General features: G+C 37.2%; 1 protein-coding gene across 1 annotated transcript; it reads left to right on the top strand.

Moving 5' to 3' along the window:
- Positions 1-21254, top strand: LOC125241268 (putative serine protease K12H4.7). Its single transcript, XM_048149657.1, has 9 exons — positions 1-346; positions 2018-2205; positions 5198-5433; positions 5874-6009; positions 6624-6771; positions 7273-7432; positions 11708-11840; positions 12436-12602; positions 20509-21254. The coding sequence occupies exons 1-9, from the start codon at positions 158-160 to the stop codon at positions 20616-20618; spliced, it is 1467 nt and encodes a 488-aa protein (XP_048005614.1). The 5' UTR covers positions 1-157; the 3' UTR covers positions 20619-21254.
- Positions 21255-22053: the final 799 nt, after the last annotated feature.

A 22053-nucleotide genomic window follows, 5' to 3' on the forward strand; every position in this document is an offset into this window, starting at 1 on the left:
TGGCAACCCGTATAGAACGTCACGTCAACTGTCTCATAATAAAAGCAGTTACCGGTTTCATGTTTTCGTAATTTTAATAGCAAGTATCAACAGACAGTCAAATACTGAACTGAAAAACGTTGCGTAGGATTAAATATTAGTAATTTTTACTATCGCCATGCGTTTGATTTACTTTACAAGTATACTTGTTATCCAAGCGACGTGTGCCTTGCGATTTCGCCTCGGACGAGACAAAGGTGGTAACTTAGGTGCTCCCCATGTTGAAAATGTGAACTTGCCCAAGGCGCAATGGTTTAAGCAAAAGCTTGATCATTTCAGTCCAGCCGATCAGAGGACTTGGAAGCAGGTAAATTTCATGTTTCAATTTTATTATTATGAATTGCGTAGAAAGATAATGTATCTTGATAAAAAATATCCTACGCCCTTCCCAAAGCTAAAACTATTTTTAATATAACTTTGAAGCATGCATAGGTAGGTACAAAATATATTTTATTGAGTGTGAGTGTAAATCCAAGAAAGTAAAGGAACAAATTATATGGTTTGCGTTACGAAACTTACGTCGGAAAATTGACGTGTTATAATAGTCCTGATTATTTTGATATGATGGGGTATGGGGTAACAATATAAAACGGAATATGTATGAATATTAAGCATTTATGCTGATATTTTTCTCAATTACCATTCACTGAATATGATTTTGCTTAGTCTGCCCTTACGAATATATGTGCGTGAGGCAAATCAACTTATAATTTTATGTGAATAAACTGACAAAGCGGCTTTATAGCAATCGACAGAGTGGAATGTTTTCCTGTGCACACTCACAAATAATGTTAATGTCGTCTTATTCTTATCAATGTATTCCTTATTATAATTAGGTGAATATATGTGGGCAGCCCAAAAACCCTGTTTTCTACAGGAGGCACATGGGCTGTGGAATGAAAATTTATTAATTTCATATTTCATTCATATATTTATATGTAAATGAATGTGATGTTATTGCTATTCCAATTAAATATGAATTGGAGTAGGGTTCATCATTTCATTTCATTTCATTTTTCTTTATTTAATATTTACACAGCATTACAGTTAAGACGAATACACTGTTAAACGATAAAATGACATACTATAAGTACGTAAAACTAGAAATAAAATTAAAACACTTTAAAAACACTAGACTCCCTCTTATCCATCACCTCACAAAATCTCACCTCAATCATATTAACATATTCTACATCACACTGGTGTAAATTTTCGCACACAGCATGCAATATGTTAATATCCTTTGGAATGTTGGCAGTCGACTCCTGGCCAACTACGTCAATCGAATTTAAAATTTAATTAGAATAAAATCAAAATTCCAATTACTCAAAAATTGGACTGACACTCGAGGAGATGTGCAAAGTTTAAGCATATTGCTGGTGCCACCTAGCTGTAATTTCTGATATAATATAACATATGTATGCTAATTAGGTTGTTTTTGACTCACTCAACTAAACTCACTTTTACTCATTAAAATGAGTAGGAATATGAGCTTGTCACCTCAAAGCAGGGTTCGAAAATATCCGATATTTATAATGAATATCAAAATATCGGATATTTATGATATATATCAACTTTGATATATATCCATTTTGTATGGAAGGCATTTCATTTTTTTGTTGCGTTATTTATGAATACTACTTTAGATAAGGAAAAATGTACTAAAAAGCATAAAATTTTGTAGAAAAGCAGTAACAAACACAAAAAAACTAGTTTTTTAACAATGTTACATTTTTCAAAACCATTTTTGTATTGAAATATTTATTAAAAAAATATATATACCGGATATTTATATCCATTGATATATATCGTCGAACCTAGCTGGATATATATCCGATATATATCGGATATATATCTTGATATATATCCATTGATATAAATCCTCGAACCCTGCCTCAAAGATTAAGGAATTAAGAAAATATACAGCTATAAGTTCAAAATAATGTTCACATCATAAAATATATTTGTAAATTTTCAGCGCTACTTTGTAAATGATACCTTCTACGACTTTACCAACCCTGGTCCCGTGTTCCTGATGATAGGGGGTGAAGGTCCCGCTGACCCCAAGTGGATGGTACAAGGAGCTTGGATAGACTATGCCAAGAAATTTAATGCTCTGTGTATCAACTTGGAACATAGATATTATGGAGAAAGTCATCCTACGGAGTAAGTAGTTACATTTATTTATGATGTACTAACAAAAAAAAACAGATAAAATAAATCAGTAAATATTATAACTATTTTATAATCTAATCCCTGTTGTCTGTTGTGTCCTTAGCTGCTGCTTGGGTTTTACTCTCATGAACTAAACTGATTTGCCGTTGCATATTATATTATAATAGTCTTCAATTATGCAAGTTCTGTGAAATTAATTAACAATACATAATTATGTACTTTTGAAACTAAGAATTATAAAAAACATTAGGAGTTTTCTATAATTGTTGAGTTTGTTTTCTATAATTCTTAGGTTCAAAAGTACATAATTATGTATTGTTAATGCTCATTTTATTCATTTTAGTTAATTGATTTCACAGAAAAATACAGTATTACTCATATTCAATATGAGTAATACTGTATTTTTTTTGGGGTCAATCTTTTATTGCTTACTAAACATGAAAATACAATATTTGTTTTGGGTATACATAATGTGCTAGATATTTTTACTGTAGGTAATAAATAATTCATATGAGACTATAACAATAAATACGCAAAAATATGTCTTTGGAATTCCGCATTGCTAAAGCATGTCGCATATCTGTGTCCCAGTTAACAATTTATAACAAAAGAACGTTTAAATAACTTCTTATCATGTTTACATACCTACTAATGTGCCATGTGTCGAAGATAATCATATGTAGGACGTAATGCCATAAAAGCATATTGAATATTTGTGAACAATATTGATGAGCTACTCATGTAACACATATAATAATAATTTGACTTAAGAAACGTAAATAAAGATTTTAAATTGCTTTCTAATAATGGAAACCTTCAATACATAATATACATATGTATGCAATACTTCTTAAAATAATCAAAACAGTTTTGATAGTGACACTTACCTATTAAGTATTAATAGTAGGTATAGTACAGTCGAGTTAACAAACTTATTTACATATGAGCCAATGTTCCAAGAACGAGTTTTTTTAATATATTTACTCGGCCTCTGCATTGGGAATTTTTAAGAATTTGTATTTATTTTAATACATTACATTCTATATTCAGAGAACAATCAAATCCGTTAATCAACCAAATATACCCACGGCAAAGTGACGAAAAACGCTTGCAATATCCTAAATGGGATATACCTACCTATTTATAATATGCCGACTTGCAAATATATTTATAAATGTATTTGAAAACAAGCTGTACTAACATAAGTGACCTAATAGCTTGAAACATAAGATTGCTAAACCTAAAAAGGCGTACATTAAAAAATAAGGCGGAAATTAATACAACTACAGTCGGTGTCTGGATAATTAACATTAACACATGTTATCACAAATACCTACTGTAACATGAGTAAACAACACTCTCGTCACTCACCAAGTCATCAGTAACCTAAATAAATATAAAATACAAACCTATTTTTGCAATACAGAATAGAATAAAAATCATTTATTCGTGACAAGTGACAACAGAAATTATTTACACATAACACAAAAAGATAGGTACATACATAATATTTGCCACGAAATGGTCAAGTCCAGACTCTGCATGGTGTTACCCTGGGAGTAGGGCTGCCATCCGTCCGGGTTTCCCCGGATTTGTCCTAGTTTGGAGGCCGTCCGGGGGCCGTCCGGGCGGGGTGTCAAGAAGTGTCCGGGGAAAACCCGGACACTTTTCATGTCCTTATATGAAAAGTGTCCGGGCTACCACCTCAAGCAACCGCAAGCAAGCTCCTCATTGAATTTAAGTATTTATCAGCGAATTTAAGTTGACTGACTAACTAATGTCTGTTTAAATAATAAAAAACCGGCCAAGTGCGAGTCGGACTCACCCACCGAGTGTTCCGTCATACTTTAAATGGTTTAAATAATCTCATCTCATATAACTCTAATGACTTGATTAGAAATATAGGTACTAATGAGCATTATTGTGTATCTATATCGCCATCTGTCGGTGAATTTGCGCGACCTGTATAGTATGATGGTTTTTCTGGGATAATTCTTTATAATGCTATAGTTAATTAGTTATATGCTTAATTTGTTGATGTCATCTTGTTATATTGGTGAACAATAAAGAATATTTGTATTGTATTGTAATGTTAACCGATTTATTTGAAAGATAAAGTTTTAGGTAAAATCTCTTTCGATACGTTTTCTATGAGAATAAAAAATCCCATTTTAAAACCGGGTAAGCTGAGAAGAAAAGAAAACTTCATAGAAAACTGCAAGAAATAATGGTTTTCTACGAGAAAAAAAAAACATTTCATAACCGGGTAAACTAAGAAGAAAAAAATCTTCATAGAAAACTGCAAAAAATAATGGTTTTCTACAAAGAAAAATAAATCTTATTTCATATACCCAGTTAGCTAAGAATTATTTTTCCTCATACAAAACCAGTTATCAAACTTGGTTATCTACGAGGGTTCAATTTGTAGCGGTCAAAGTGTTCATAACATTCCAAATTTCAAGGAACCCTAAAAAGAGACAAGTTTTATTTTTTTGAAAATAAAAATTGTTTTGTTTTTGTTATTGTTTATTGCAAATGACACATTGTGTGAAATTAAATATATAAATGGATGAAAATTAAAGGTCTTGTTTTTTTAAAATATTATTTTCGGAAACGTCCGGGGAAAAAATGCGATTTACGCCAAATGTCCGGGTTTTTTGGAATGTTTGTCCGGGTTTGGCGAAATTCGAGATGGCAGCCCTACCTGGGAGGGCCAACGCTGATCTTCCGTCGGGGCCATTGCGAGTGAAAATACGGAAAGCACACATACATTGCAAAAAGGAAGTATAAAATATAAAAAGATGCAAACAAGTACACAATTTAAAATAAAACAATATTTGCAGAGTTTATAATTAAAATTATACATTAAAAAAAAATTGTAATTTGTATTACTATTTGTTTCTTTTCCCTACATATTTGAAGTAACAATATTTTTTTCTATAAAGCTTTGTATAATCTCGACATCATGTATTGATATTTTCAGAGACATGTCAGTAAAGAACCTTCAATACTTATCATCGTCGCAAGCGTTGGCGGACTTGGCTTATTTCATCCCCGCGATGAATAACAAGTACAAATTGGCTAAAGGGGTGAAATGGATAGCGTTCGGCGGGTCATACCCTGGGTCGCTGGCCGCTTGGCTGCGGTTGAAGTACCCACATTTAGTGCACGCTGCGGTCTCGTCCAGCGGTCCCTTGTTGGCTAAAGTCGACTTTGTAGGTACGTATAACATACTCGTACTACAACTGCTATAAGTTGGAGTGAGGCGAACAGCGTTTGGCGGTTCGTACCGTGCACAAGTTCTTCAATCTCCCTTCGGTCGTGTTTTAATTTATCGCCACTCGTTTCGAACTTCCTTTTTTACGCACTTGTATCGTTATGTACTATTTCAGTACAGGTGGTGTTTTTTTTGCGCACTAGTGCGAGAAGTGGTTCATTATATGTCAGGTCGAAACTTCGGTCCAACTGTACTGAAAAACGTCGTACGATTACACGTGCGAAAAGGAAATTATGCAAAATGCAAATTTGAAAGTGCCAGCGTATTTTACCAACTCCGGGGACGAGCCGTACGAGCTTGCTCTATCTATGATACGATACGAAACGAGTTGATCAAAAGCACCAAGCCATCACACAGTTATTGAATAAAGCATTTGTTCCAGAATACTTTGAAGTGGTGATCGATGCGCTACGAGAGAAAACTGGAAGCGATGACTGCGCCTACGAAGTCAAACAAGGCCATTCAGAAATCGTTGAACTGATGAAAACCAACCCTACTCTTATTCAACACGAATTCAAGTAAATATGACTATGTTATTACTTATTGTGATTTAGCCAGCTGTCTTATATCTAAAATAAAAATGCTTTTTAGTCCTTGGACACAACGCCTTAGATTTAATGATTCCTTGGGTAAAAATATATAAAAATAGGGTCTAAATCGATTCGATTGATCGATTTCCTATGTACTTAGCCGGGCCCTGGGGAAGGGAGGCGCGCGAACTCTTTCGAGAGATCGGGAAGCGCCTTAGGGATAAAACAAAAGATCCTCGTTCTGAGTCATGGCTTGTCCAACAGGTCTCCATCGCCGTACAGCGGGGTAACGCTGCTAGCGTGATGGGGACTTTTGGACCCGGCATGGCACAAAACGGGTTCTTTTAGGTTATAAGTATGTAAAGTTTTTTTTTCTTTTATAAATTTTATGATTGTATGTGAACTTGTACATCTACATAAGAGACAAAAAAAATTGAAAAAAAAAAGCTAAATAGTCAGATAGTCCATAATAGAGAACAGTGCTATGTGATTCCGACCCTGTTTGTGCATAAGCAAATATTAATGATTAGTTAACAATTAACGAAAAGTTTCAAAATCTAAGCAAAATGAATTGGAAATGTATAAAAGGTTCGTTTATGCAGAGTGTGCCAGCCGTTCGACAGAGCGACGGCGAACGACCTGAACAACTTCTACGACACGCTGGCGAACAACTTCGCGGGCGTCGTGCAGTACAACGAGGACAACCGCATCGGCAGCAACCCCAAGTACAGGAACGTCACTATCAACACTGTAAGAGACTGTTCATACAACTGTTGTTTAGACTCTGAACAACTGCGACACGCTGGCGAACAACTTCGTGCAGTACAACGACGACAACCGTAAGTACAGGAACGTCACTATTAACAGTTACATTGTAAGAAACGACTAATAAAACCAGCTGTTGCCTACGATTTCGTAATTTTCAAAAACATTTCAACATATCAGCAGTTATAAATATCATTATTTCTCCAACCCCACCATATTGGTCCCATACAAGCTCCTTGATAGGAATGGGATCGATCGTCAGTAAAAAGCGTCAATAAAAAGGTTTGTGAAAAATGACCTTTTTCTCGCAACCTGTATGTTTTTTCCAAAATCTGTAATCGCCAGTTTTTATAAATTAAAAATTGCAGAAAGGTCTTCTGAGACCATTTTTGAGTGGCAGCACGGGATCTGGTAGCTGCCTCTACTAACCCGCTATCAAAATATACATGTATACTGTTAAACTTACCAACTATTTGCTTCTTTTAGATTTGCCGCTTGCTCACCGAAGAGACCGCCCGGCCGTCTCACATGAAGCTGGCAGACTTCAACTCCGTGATACTAGAGGTGGAGAACCAGACCTGCCTCGACTACAGCTACGATAACATGATACTGGAGCTCAGGAACGTCACGTGGAGTAACGAGGGAGGTAATACTCCGTCGGCAAATTTGAATGTTTATCTTCCCATTAATATTAGAATTTCGCGCCTTTTTAAGTAACAAGATTTGCTTGATCGACTATAACATCAGACACATACCTAAGCTAAGACTAACACTATAAAAGATACAACGCCAAAAAGATTACGTGTTTAACAAAGGTATTATAAGTATGGAAACCAGATTTGAGGTGTTGCTCACTGAACAATGTCATGATCTGGCTGGAATAACAGCGGGGTTTGGAAATAAGTGAACTAGTTTTAAGTGTTTTGTAACAGCATATGGATTTGTCTTGATTCTTACCACTTTTCGAACATAATACGTTATAATCCCTGCATAGCTATGAATAGGGAGCGTACTTTTCATGCCGATGACATTAATCTGACGTCACGCTCCGTATAGGGTGATCCCAAATAGTTTTATTGTAAATTATTAATCATTAGTCGTCAATCATTTTAATCGTGTACAAATTACTTCAAATACAGTAGTCCATTTACATGTGGCATAAATAATACCTACTTGAAATGTGAAACGTGAATAAAATTATTTGATTTGTTTTTATAAATAAATTTAATTAAATAGTATTTATTAACAACACATTACAATAAATAATAATAATTAATAATGGCATGGCAAGTACGGATCGAGCGTCGTATCAACTCGTTTAGGACTCTCATTGCAAAGCTGATCTGCTTCAGAGGGGGTAATAATCGCCCCCGAGTAATGCGCTTTGTGAACCAGGCGTTCGCGGGGACGGACATCAGGCCCCGCGACTATTTGGCCAATGTCACAGAGCGCATCGACTTCCTGAAGCAGAAAGTGGGCAAGCCGTATTCGCCGCTACAGAAAGCGTGTGGACCGATTCCAGCAGAATCGTCTTTTTCAAAGCGACCAAAGGAAAGTATACCGAAGATGGGAGGAAACCGACCCTCGTGTGTCTGACGTGCGGCTGCCGGATGCTACTGCCATGTCTGATTTCTGGCGTAGCATCTGGTCGGTGCCCGTCGAACACACGGAGGGTGAGTGGATGACCGTTGTCGAACGCGAGTGCGAGAGCATCGAGTCTATGGGGGCTATCACCATCAGCCCCGACGACGTAAGTTGTGCTACCCGTACGGCCCAGAACTGGAAAAGTCCTGGACCGGACGGATTGCACAACTTCTGGCTAAAATGGTTTCGATGCTCGCACTCGTATTTGGCAACGCAATTTCAACAAGCCCTCGATCTTGGTTCTCTCCCACCTTCCCTAACAACTGGTGTTACTTTCCTACTCTATAAGTCCGGTAGTACCACGGAAGCAAAAAACTACAGACCCATCACGTGCTTGCCTACACTTTACAAGCTCCTTACATCCATTTTGAGAGCAAAAATTAACGCGCATATTGTCGCTAACAACATTCTGGCTCCCGCTCAAAATGGACGTAGGGTTGGGTCCCGTGGTACTAAAGAGCTCCTCCTCATAGACATGACCATCTGCCAACAAGTTCGGCGGAACAAGGGGGCCATTTCGGCCGCTTGGATTGACTATAAGAAGGCCTATGATTCGGTGCCTCATTCATGGCTGAGAAGGGTATTGGAGCTGTATAAACTTGATGCAGCTTTAATATACTTCCTGGCTGCATGTATGAGGCAGTGGACCACAGTCCTTCATCAACCAGGAGGCAGGGATGGCCCCCCTGGCCCGCAGGACTACATAAGGATTGAGCGAGGAATATTCCAGGGTGACAGTTTGAGTCCATTATGGTTCTGCCTAGCTCTGAATCCCCTCAGCACGCTGCTGAAGGATTCTGGGCTAGGTTGCCGGCTTCGGAGAGAGGGTGAAGTCATCTCTCACCTTCTGTACATGGACGATCTCAAACTATTTGCACCGAACACCCAAGACCTGATGGTGCTATTGAAAACCACAGAAGTTTTCAGTACCGCCATCAGAATGGAGTTTGGTGTCGATAAGTGTGCGGTCATGCATGTGCAGCGGGGGAGGTTGTAAATTCAGAAAATTTACAACTTTCTGAGACGATGTCGTTCAGATCTATCTCTGAATCAGAAACCTATAAGTACCTTGGTATGTCACAGTCGTTGGGTATTGAGGATGTTGGCATTAGACGGTCGGTGAAGGAGCGCTTTTTCAGTCGGCTGACAAAAGTCCTTAACAGTCTTTTGTCAGGAGGCAACAAAGTGCGCGCCTTTAACGCCTGGGTAATGCCTCTACTCATATACTCCTTTGGCATACTACGGTGGACCCAGACTGAGCTGGACGCCCTGGATCGGAGGGTCCGCTCACTGCTTACCACACACCGTATGTTACACCCGCGCTCGTCTGTTATGAGATTGTACATCCCACGGAAGTGCGGAGGTCGAGGCTTCCTAAACGCCAAAGATCTCCACAACCGTGAGGTGTACAATCTCAGGAATTACTTCCTTAACAACGAGTGCGGGATGCATCGTGATGTGGTGGCAGTGGACGGAAACCTCACGCCGCTCTCCTTGGCGAAACAGAACTGGCGCAAACCTGTGGTACTAAGTACTGCGGACCGCAAGGCGGTATGGGAGAGCAAGCAGCTACACGGGCGGTTCTACAAGGCCCTCACGGGACCCGATGTAGATCTGCTCGCATCGGTGAACTGGTTACGATTCGGGGACCTCTTCGGAGAAACCGAGGGTTTTGCCTGTGCAATTGCGGACGAAGTTATGATGACGAACAACTACCGGAAATATATCCTGAAGGACGGTACGGTCGACATTTGTCGGGCATGCCGCCGTCCCGGAGAGTCACTCAGGCATATTATTTCCGGTTGTTCTCATCTTGCTAACGGCGAGTACTTGCACAGACATATTCTCGTAGCCAGGATTATTCACCAGCAACTTGCTCTTCAATACGGCCTTGTGGACCGCGAAGTACCGTACTACAAGTACTTACCTGCGCCAGTTCTCGAAAATGGTCGTGCCACGCTCTATTGGGATCGATCTATTATCACTGACAGGACTATTGTAGCCAATAAACCTGACATTGTGATAATAGATCGACTGCAACGCCGGGCAGTGCTCGTTGACATCACCATCCCCCATGATGAGAATCTCGTGAAAGCCGAGAAGGACAAGTCCAGTAAGTACCTAGACTTGGCTCACGAGATAACCGCCATGTGGGATGTTGAATCAACGATCATTGTTCCGATAGTCGTTTCAGCGAACGGTCTCATAGCGAAGAGTCTCGACCAACATCTTAAGAGACTCTCGCTAGGTGGCTGGATCAAGGGCCAGATGCAGAAGGCGGTGATCTTGGACACAGCGCGGATAGTTCGACGGTTCCTCTCTCTGCAGCCCTAACCACCGGCAGCTTGGGCCCTGCCCCGCTGCTGGCGGCACCCTAGGTTAGGTTTTTTATAATGTGTTTATATGTGTTTTATATTGTTTTGTATGTGTTTTTGTATTTTACTTTTATATTCATATTATAAACAGCCTAGCCTAAGAAAGAAAATAAATAAAGAGAATAATTAATAATAAAGGAATTAATAATAATTAAATACTTTATTGCACCACACTACAGAAGAAAAAGAAACATAATTCAGAACAGATACAACGTGGTAGGTAACAACAGGCGGTCTTATCGCTAAAAGAGCGGTCTCTTACAGACAACCTTCAGATAGTCGAGTGGCGATCGGAATAAAATTTACGGGTGGTGCAAAAAAGAATAACAGAAGGCTAGTACCTAAATGTACAATATAATAAAATACATATACTACAAATATAAAAACTATGATAGACTACATATACTAAAAAATACAACAATATATGAGATATAACAATGGAGACCATTTCAACGACATGAAATTTCTTGGAAAACAGAAAGTTTATGAAGTAGACAAATAATGATCCTTCAACATTTTTTAAAAATGGGTAATGAAGTTGCACGTCTAATATTAATGGGCAGATTATTCCACAGTCGAACCGCACTAAAACTAAATACGTAGAAAAGAGAATTTCTCTTTAACGTAAAGCACACCATCCTTTTTGCATTCATTACCATGCAAAGAAATTCATAACTTAAAATGATTGATGACTAAATGATTAATAATTTACAATAAAACAATTTGTGATCACCCTATATGGAGCGTGACGTCAAATTGATGTCATCGGCACGAAAAGTACGCTCCCTGGCTATGAATAATTTGTAAAGGTAAAGGCTTAGTTACACTACTACTACTTACTACACTATTTATCATCAATTATCCTTGAAATATGATACAAAGTTTTGCTGTTTATGTTCTAGCCCGCCAGTGGACGTATCAGACGTGCACAGAGTTCGGTTTCTACCAAACGTCTACGGGCACCACGCCATTTTTCGGTAACAAGTTTCCCGTGGACTTCTATATTCAGCAGTGCCAGGATATATTCGGGAAGAAGTTAGTGCTGTTTCATAGTTTGTTTAAGGATTCAGTAGAACCACACCTACGACACTGGCGATCAAATATATGAAAGAAGCGCGTTCCTAGCAAACAGTTTAAGCTCGTGTAGGTGAACGCGTACTATGCTTGTATGAGTGAAATATGACAGGTCGACTGTTCGCGTTTTTGACAGGCGGTAACTGTGAGGTAACCGAGAGGGGGTGGGCGGCACTTTGAGCAGGGTGCGGGAGTGCCCATACTGCACGATAGTACTCTTTATTATACTGTGGTAGAACTCCGTTTTTAGAGTGATAGGGCTTTAAAGGCCACATTGCATTCGCGAACTATGCGCCAAATGCGTGATCGATCTGGGTCCACTTAGGGTGAGGCACGTTGCGAGGCAAGCGTACAATGCAAATGTGCCTCGGCCAACCAAAACGCCTATTCGAGACCCGGCTACTGGAGAAGTTTGTTCAGAATTTTCACAATTTTAATAAAGACACGAAACATTTTTAGAATATATTTTCACGCCCTATATTACATATTTATTCCTAAACTTCCTGGGTTTACGCGCTCGCTATAAGATTTTTTTATAAGCTATAAATTTTGTCAGATTCAACAAGAGCTTCGTGAATGCCGCCGCCGCGTGGACGAACAACTACTACGGCTCGTTGGACATCGACATCAGTCGCGTTGTATTCGTGCACGGCTCTGTGGACCCGTGGCACGCGCTCGGGATCACCACACCGAGGGAACACGCCCCAGCCATCTACATACACGGTCAGTATATAATAAACAATTTTTACAGTATAGTTTGACCAGTGATTACTCAGGGAGTACATCTCTGAACGTCTGTCAAGTTACACCAGTTTGACAGGACTGGCTTCCCTCGAAGGCAACTGACCCATTTTTACAGTAATCACAAATACGTTATTTGGATTTGATGTTAGATTAATTTAAAAAATACGAAAGTAGAGATATTACGTAGTACACTCAGTTCAACCTTAGTTGTCCAATCATGTAAACAAACACTGCTGGAAAACATTATCTCACTTTTCTCTGGAATAACACATTAACCATCACTTATCATGTTATTATACACTTAAATAAACTCAAAGTATTGAAATCAATCAAAAAACCACTGAAAAATATCATTTCTAAAACAATTTTCATCAATAATTGTAATTACGAATGGATGACATCAAAAACTCCTGACATTACGAAGTCTAGATCGTCTATGAGTTGTAATGTTGGGATGACAACTTATCGTTATGAACGATCGATATTACGATAATTTATCAGATTATTTTACCGACAATGAGGATGCGGCGTAAGAGAGCGAACGAAGCAGACGTGTCGAAAAATATTTTTAAAATATTTAATTATTTTGTCAGTCAAATTTGATATATAAGTCAACGGCTTAAAAGTGTTTTCTGAGTGCAGTATTGAGTGAACGTTAACTCGTATTGAAACTAAAACAACGCTTGTGCGAATAGCTCGCTTATCAGTGACTCGGTAACTTGGCCCGGTTAAACAAAACCGTAAACTGTTAGTTAAGTAACGACTACTTAGTTATACGCAATGAGTGTGCAAAGAAGCCCGCCGTCTTCTTTCTCAAATGATCAATCGCAATCGCAACCGGACCTTTCCAAGATGACGTCAGCGGAAATAGATAAAGAACAAACAACATTTCGAAAGAGGAAGCGGCTGATGATGATGACAATTTGACAAAGGATGACCTAAAAGAGTTTCGCCAAGAATTTCTCGCACTTTTCAAGGAATTTACGGACAGCCAAAACGCTCACATGACAAAAATTGCAGGTGATATTTCAACAATCAAAGAGCAGATAAGCACTATCCAAAATAAGACGGATCAACTTGTCACAGACCAAGAATATTTAAAAAAGGAAGTAGCTGAACTTAAAACTGCTACCAAAGACACAGAAAGCAAATTGAACAATTTGGAGGCAGATGTAGAAGAGCTAAAAACGTCAACGACCTCAGGATCGGGAACAATTCCTCCGATATCATTCACTTGTGAAGACGTACTCCAGGAAGCCAGTGAGCGAAGTATACGCGAGAAAAATATAATTGTACTAGGCATACCTGAATCGCAGCACAAAACTCAACAGGAAAGAGCCACCTCTGACACCGAAGAAGTCACAAAGTTAGTCAGGATGATTGATTCTAACTGTCCTAATCCCCTGACAACATCACGGTTAGGAAAATATGAACCAACCAAAACGAGACCCATAAAAGCCACGTTTAGCACTGCTGCAACGACAAAGTCAATACTTGTGAACCAGGCAAAACTAGAGCAAAGTGATGTTAAAATTTACTCCGATAAAACACCTTACCAACAAAAATTTATGAAAACACTTAAAGAGGAACTGCGCATGCGTATACAAAATGGAGAAGAGAATCTTACAATAAAATATATCAAGGGAGTACCTAAAATTATCCAAGCGGAGCCAAAAAACTAACTACCAACAAAACAGTTCATCAAGAAAACCAGGACAGCATAACACATCAAATCGTTTATAATTATGAAGATATTAATAAAAGTAAAAAATCGTTATCAGTATTCTATTTAAATGTCAGAAGCTTAGTAAAACACGGGAAATTGGATGAAATAAAATGCATACTGAACTCCTTTGGAAAAATACATATAGTTGCACTAACCGAAACGTGGATAAAATCTGAAGCCGAAGCAAAACTACTAAATATCACTAATTATACGCACTATTACAACTATCGCAAAAATTCACGAGGAGGAGGTGTTTCTATCTTTGTACACAACGACATAAACCATAACATTGTAGAAGATAAATGTGAAGATGATAACCACTATCTTTGGGTACATGTTGAAAAATTCGCCTTAGACATTGGCGTTGTGTATAAACCTGGACGCACAGATACGTATAAGTTCTTAGATTCACTTTCAGAACAACTCCAACAGAAGAATAGAGCACTGCTTTTAGGAGACTTCAATTTTAATCTACTGGAAGCAACAAGTGATGTCAAAGAATATAAAATGTTACTAAAGGAAAATGGATACACCCTAATGAATAAAATCAACAAAGATTATAGTACACGTGAAACTCAGGAATCGAAAACCATATTGGATCATGTATGGTCCAATTTAAAACAGCACCAATATCATATGGCCATAATACAATCAAGCATGTCAGACCACAAACAAATTTATTTTGAAATAAAAGGATGTCCATCGATCCCTATTAAAAAAATGGATTATGATTCAGTAAACTATAACAAGCTATATAAATGTATGGAAGTTTACAAAGATGAGATAAATGATTACAATGAACTCGAAAATTGTCTGATAACGGCTATTGAGAAGAATAAAACAAAAAGAATTAAAGTACTTAACCCGCCTAATAAAGACTGGATAAACAATAACATAATTTCAGCAATTAACAAACGTAATATGCTATGGAAAAAAACAATACAAGAGCCTGATAGTAACATGACAGAAGAGTTGAGAAAAGAAAGGAATAAAGTTACAAATTTAATACAATCGACTAAAAACGCATACTACTATAAAGCATTCCAGTTATGCAAAGGGAAGCCGCTAAAAATGTGGGATTTAATTAACAGTTTGTCGAATAGAAAAATAAAATCTAACAATGATCAAAACTTAAAACTAAGAATAGGCTCAGATGTGATCTCAGACGAGACAGCGATTTGTGAATGCTTTAACAATTATTTTGCAAATATAGGAAATATTTTAGCAAACCAAATTCCACAAAAATACCATAGCAATCCAGTAGATACAAGCCAAAATAGGTACAAGGAAATTATGCAGTTTAGACCCGTTACGCCTGACGAAATTGCCAAATTGATCGATCAACTCAATCCAAACACAAGCTCAGGCCTAGACGGTATTACCACTAAAACAATAAAATGCGTGAAAAATCTCATCCGCGATAACCTCACGAAATGTATTAATAAATGTTTACAGGATGGTATGTTCCCAGAGTCCCTAAAAATAGCTAAAGTTAGTCCCATTTATAAATCGGGAGACAAATTAGACCCCGGAAACTACCGACCCATATCAGTCCTGCCGGTTTTATCCAAGGTCTATGAAAAAACACTTCATCAACGGTTAACTGAACATCTTGACGCAATCGATTATCTATCCGATAAACAGTATGGCTTTCGTCCTAAATCAAATACCTTAACTGCGGCTGCTGACCTACTAACAAAAATAAAAGTAAGTTTAGATGAAAGAAGTATTGCCCTAGGTATCTTCATTGACTTGAAGAAGGCATTTGACACAGTCAGCCACTCATTACTACTAAATAAGCTAAAAACAATAGGTATTACTGGAACTGCACTCAAAATCCTAGAATCTTACATAACAAATCGAAGGCAAGTCACTAAAATCGGTCAAACAAAGAGTAGTGAAGAAGTAATAACGTGTGGAATACCGCAAGGATCTATATTAGGACCACTGCTTTTTCTAATCTACATAAATAATGTACAAGACATAGGATTAAAGGCTAATGTAACTTTGTATGCTGACGATACCTGTTTATTTTACTTTGGTCAAAAAATAGAAACGTTAATTCTTCAGGCTCAAAATGATTTGAATACATTACACAGATGGCTTCTTTGTAACTTATTGACTGTCAATGAATCAAAAACTAAATATATCATATTTGCCGCAAAAAACAAAACCATTCCCGCCCATGAACCTTTAATATTGAATGGAGTTACGTTGCAGTGTGTCAAAAGTGAGAAGTATCTCGGTCTAACATTGGATAATAAATTAACCTGGAAGCCTCATATTAATACAGTGAGATCCAAAATCATCTCCCTAACAGGTGCAATACGAGGGATTGTTCGTTGTTTACCGACAAGCGTTCGTTATACTATTTACAACTCCCTTGTTAAACCACACATAGAATACTTGATTGAAGTATGGGGCTCGGCTGCCAAATCTAATTTAAAGGCATTACAAACCTCACAAAATAAGATTGTTAAATTATTATTCAAATATAAACACTTCACCTCTACTAAAACTGTGTACAAAGAAACAAAAATACTTAATATAACACAAACATATGTCTATAATACATGCATCCTGATAAGAAAAATAATAAACAAAGACATTCGCAGTCAAATAACTTTTTGTAAAAGATCACAAGTATATAAAAGAACAACCCGGCAAGCTAATAACTTAATACTACGCCCCCCTCGCACATTGTATGGCAAAAAGAGTATAGTGTATGAGGGAGCTCAAATGTATAATAAATTGCCAAAAGACATTCAAAATATAAAATCAACAATACTTTTTAAAAGAACTCTAAAAGAATATATAACAAAAAAATATTAAACTATACTAAATCTGAAATACATATTAATTATTTGTTAAAAAAGAATTGTTTAAGTGTTAAAAATGAATAGAAATTTTAATTTGTTTCTTACTCGACAAAAAAAAAAATACAGTATTTTTCATGGCTCCCCTTTGAACATAAAAAAGTAGTTAAATAATTTACGTAATATAAGCTTTAGACATATTTTGTAAAACTGAGTTACTAACCCGTAACCGGCGGTTAGGCGATGTTATAAATATTTGGTTTAACTGGCCCTACATGTTTGTGCATTCATTTTAATTTCAATGTCTCTTTAGTTGCTACTACTTACCATACTTTTATGCGCTTACCCTAATTTTTAAGACAAGATTGTGTTCGGGCACCGCATGCTACCCTCTCTTACCTAGTTTTAAGTAGATTTAAGTAAATAATGTTTTTCTCAGTAAGTGATTTTGTAAAATCTTATGAGAAATAAATATCTTAAACCATAAAAACCATATTATTTTCGAATAAAGCTACCTCCAAGATAGTCCCATAATAATTTGTTCTGATGATGGGATCCCTGAAGAGTTGAGGGAACTCCTCCATTTTGAATAGCACGTGTATGGGGATTTAAAAGTTTACTAAGGTAGCCGAAGCATTTGGAGCCTAGCCTTTTTGTTGCGAATGTGACGAAAAGAATTAAATTTTGGTTTTAATTTAACATAGATATTGTATGATGTAAAATTGAAAATCCTCTGATGACGTCAGCAGCGAAATTATCGTTAATACATCATATTATCGACACTTCCAATCAATTGTCTTTGACCATATTTGACGTTTCGTTTGTTTACGTTATTGGACAAGTAAGGTTGAACTGACTTTAATAGTGTTTTAATTAAACATGTTTTCATGGAAAGCGAATCACCTCATGCATTTGTGTGCTGTTCCTTACCCGTTGGCCATGCTGTCAAGCTTAGTATAATACCTCATCATCCTCCTTGCGTTATCGCAGCATTCGCCGCGGCTCATGGGAGCCTGAAGTCCGCTTTGACACCTAATCCCAAGATTTGGCATAGGCATTAGTTTTACGAAAGCGACTGCCATCTGACCTTCCCACCCGAAGGGTAACTAGGCCTTATTGGAAGTAGTCCGGTTTCCTCACGATGTTTTCCTTTCACCGAAAAGCGACTGGCAAATATCAAATGACATTTCGCACATAAGTTCCGAAAAACTCATTGGTACGAGCCGGGGTTCGAACCCGCGACCTCCGGATTGAAAGTCGCACGCTCTTACCGCTGGACCAACAGGGCCACTTAGTAGTTACAGTCAACAACACAGCTGTGAATACAGACAAAGCGCCAAAAATATGTATACACACCGTAATCTAGAGGCAGTAAAGTTCTGTATACATAGTTTTGATACTTTGTCTGTATGCACAGCTGTGTTGTTGACTATACAATACCTACCTACTAAAAATATTTGAAATCATTATAGCAAAGACATATGTAACTCTAGACGGATAAAGTCTAAGAAAAATAAAAACCGGTCAAGTGCGAGTCGGACTCGCTCACCGAGGGTTCCGTACAAACTTTCAATAGTTGAATCATCAAAATGTTATTCATAGAACTCTACAGATTTTACTAAATCCCTCAAGACTCAATTTCCCACATAACAAGTAATATTTTAATATACAATTTTATTGGTAGACAACGTCCAAATAAAATCAAGACTATTCGGCTTCAATAGTTTACGACTTATCTTACTTACATGTCGCAACGACGCTCCTGAACCGACCTCATTATATCAGGAAAAACGCGATGTAGGAAACGAGCGTTCAACGTACAGCGACATCTATCGGCAAATTGAGTAAACTAATGCGCGCGAGCTAGTATAGAAGATGATTTTTATGGAATAATTGTTTATTGCGTGAACCGATTTTAACCATTTTGCTTCTATTTGAAAGCAGGTAATTTCATTGTTATTTTGTTAAAAAATACAGGTACAATAAACACCCGCAAGGGTGTTGAAATTGAAAATGTAAATCTGAAAGGTTTTTTATAAATAAATAAAAAAGTTTTCAAGATACGTGTACGATTTTATTTTTCCTGTAATATTCATTATAATACCCATGTTTGGTGAAAATTTCATACATTTATGTTGGTAAACTTCGGAGATAAGGGAGGGGGGGGGGGGGGGGCGGCGGTATTTTTTTTTACATTTTCCTTCAAAAAACATTTTTTTTCCACAACCAAAAAATTATAAAAAATAGTTTTGATATGTACAATTTGAGCTCTTTCTAACGATACCCCACTTGACCTAGTTACTTGAAATTTTCAGTTTGCCCCCCTTTCATTTTGGCCATTTTCTATCATTTATATTAATTAATTAAAAAAAAAATACTTTCAACTTGTAGAGGTTCACAATGTTTATAACTATTCCAAATTTCATATCGATAGCATAAGTAGTTCTCGAGATATTTAACAATGTGACAGACGGACAGAGTCGCACCATAAGGGTTCCTGTTGTACCTTTTTGGTACGGAACCCTAAAAACGTACCTCCCTAGAAAAAAGGTACGGTGGCCTAGATGGCGTTACACCTTTCGGGAATGCTCGGCTAGGTGGCGCTAATTTTAATATTTGTAATTTTAACACATCATATCAACCTAACAATATGGGCCAAATTGTCAAGACTGAGGTTCAAAAGTTTTAAGCTTGTGTCGAGAGATCGCAGTCTATGCACTATGATTACACATATTACTTTGACAGTAACTCCCTATAATAGGCTAGTTTCCTATACTTTAAATAAAATATTTTATGCAGTGCACGAAATAAAGCACCACATAATTAGAAGAAAAATATGGACAGCAGTTATTTTTAAACATAATTTATATGTAATAAGTCAAAAAGAAAGATATAAAGTAAATGAATTAACCGTGACGTCACTCCTCAGTATTTCATAGTAATTCCATATTAGCAAAGACATATATAACTCCGTATAGACAGATAAAGTCTAAGAAAAAAACGTACCTCAGTACCATACAGCAAAAGGTACGGTGGCCTAGATGGCATTACACCTTTGGGGTACGCTCAGCTAGATGGCGCTAATATTAATACTTGACATTTTAAAACATATCAAGCTAAGAATATGGGCCAAATTGTCAAAACTGAGGTTCAAAAGTTTTAAGCCTGTATCAAGAGATGGCAGTCTATGCACTGTGATTACATATTTTACTTTGACAGTAACTCTCTATAATATTTGATCCTCTTTGATATTATCGTTATTATAATCGTTTTGACAGTTCATAAAAAGAAGCTGATTTGACTAGTAGGAAACTATCCTATACTGGAACCTCTTTGATTACAGGCACCGCCCACTGCGCGAACATGTACCCACCCAGCGAAAAGGACCTCCCGGAGCTAAAAGCCGCGAGGGTCAAAATCGAGCAACTGCTCGCCAAGTGGATAGCCTCGTGATCGCGACCAGTCGCGCAACCAAACCGCTCTCTATTCACTGAATGCTCATGTTTGGTCGCCTTGTTGTCGACGCTCTTGCTTATGTCATGTATAGAGATATAAGATCTAATCTGATATTTGTCAATTGGTTTAATGTTAAGTCGTTAGCTCATTTGGAATATCTGCTTTAAGGATATCTGTCTTAGTGTCACGCGTACCGTACCGGATTAATATGTACTTTAAGTTCAGGGAGCGTTTTAGAGTAAGTGCGTTTTCACATTATCCGATCAGATATCGGATGTAGGAAGGATTTCAAAGGAAAAAATCAAAGATGACGGCGTAAATATATGGGATATCGGTCCTATTCCGATATCGGATCGGATAATGTGAAATCGCACTAAAGCGGACGACAACATGAACTTCATACAAATTCGTCGTGCGGATCGGTCCGCGTGACACTAAAACTAGCTTTACTGAAGTTCCTACCGTTATCAAAAAGTTAACATATTTATGCATTGAAAATCTCCATTTCGGAAATTCAAGTATCACAATTGACAACGTTTCAAAATTTTCAATGTCCCTAAATCGAAAACCATTTCGAGATATACGCTTGTAGATCACATAAATAATTTTTTTAATTTTTTTTTCCGTATTTTTAGTATAAAAAAATCTTAAAAATAGCTCAAAGGGGAAGTGACGTCAAATAGCTGATTTAGAGCTGCCACTATAACAAAAAAATCTTCCAGTTGGGATGTCACTTGAGTTTGACAGTGACACTTATCACTCTTCGTAGCAAAGATATTAAAAATTTCATGGCTTAGTCCGAACTGTTTGAGCTGACTGTTAAAACTTTTTTTTTAGAAATGATTTTGTCGTTTTCTTAGGTGCATGAAACAACACATGTGACGTCACGAAGCTGTTGTCTTGACGTTTGTAACTTACGCTCTTTCTGCTCGAAGTAGTAATAAGAAGGGATTTTCTCATTAAAATAGCAGTTTTTGGAAAAATAAAAAAATACGTGTATCTTTTAGTATTGAGTTCTTTCAAACCAAACAATAAAAAGTAGTACTCAAAAATATGAAATGTTGTCAATTATTATATCATTTCAGGGAAATGTTCGTGGAATTTACACAACTTCTTCCGTCTTGTTGAAAATATTCCGCGTTTAATATGTTACCGGAGTGATAAGAAGCTATATGGATATAGTATTTTTACAGGCGCAGTAATCGCCGCAATAAAACATTTCATGGAAAGTGAAGGAGAAATATTTTATTCACCTTAGTGTTACTTTACCGTATGGCGTATACTATTACCAATTACTACTAAATTAATTTGAGATTTTTCTTTATAATAAGGTCAGTGTCGGGAAGACCGTCTACCCAGAAAGACCGTGTACTGAATATAACTTTTGTATATATATATCTATCACTTCTTACACCTCCGAAGGTATACCAGT

Source organism: Leguminivora glycinivorella, chromosome Z (assembly GCF_023078275.1).
Source record: "Leguminivora glycinivorella isolate SPB_JAAS2020 chromosome Z, LegGlyc_1.1, whole genome shotgun sequence".
NCBI classification, from domain to species: domain Eukaryota; kingdom Metazoa; phylum Arthropoda; class Insecta; order Lepidoptera; family Tortricidae; genus Leguminivora; species Leguminivora glycinivorella.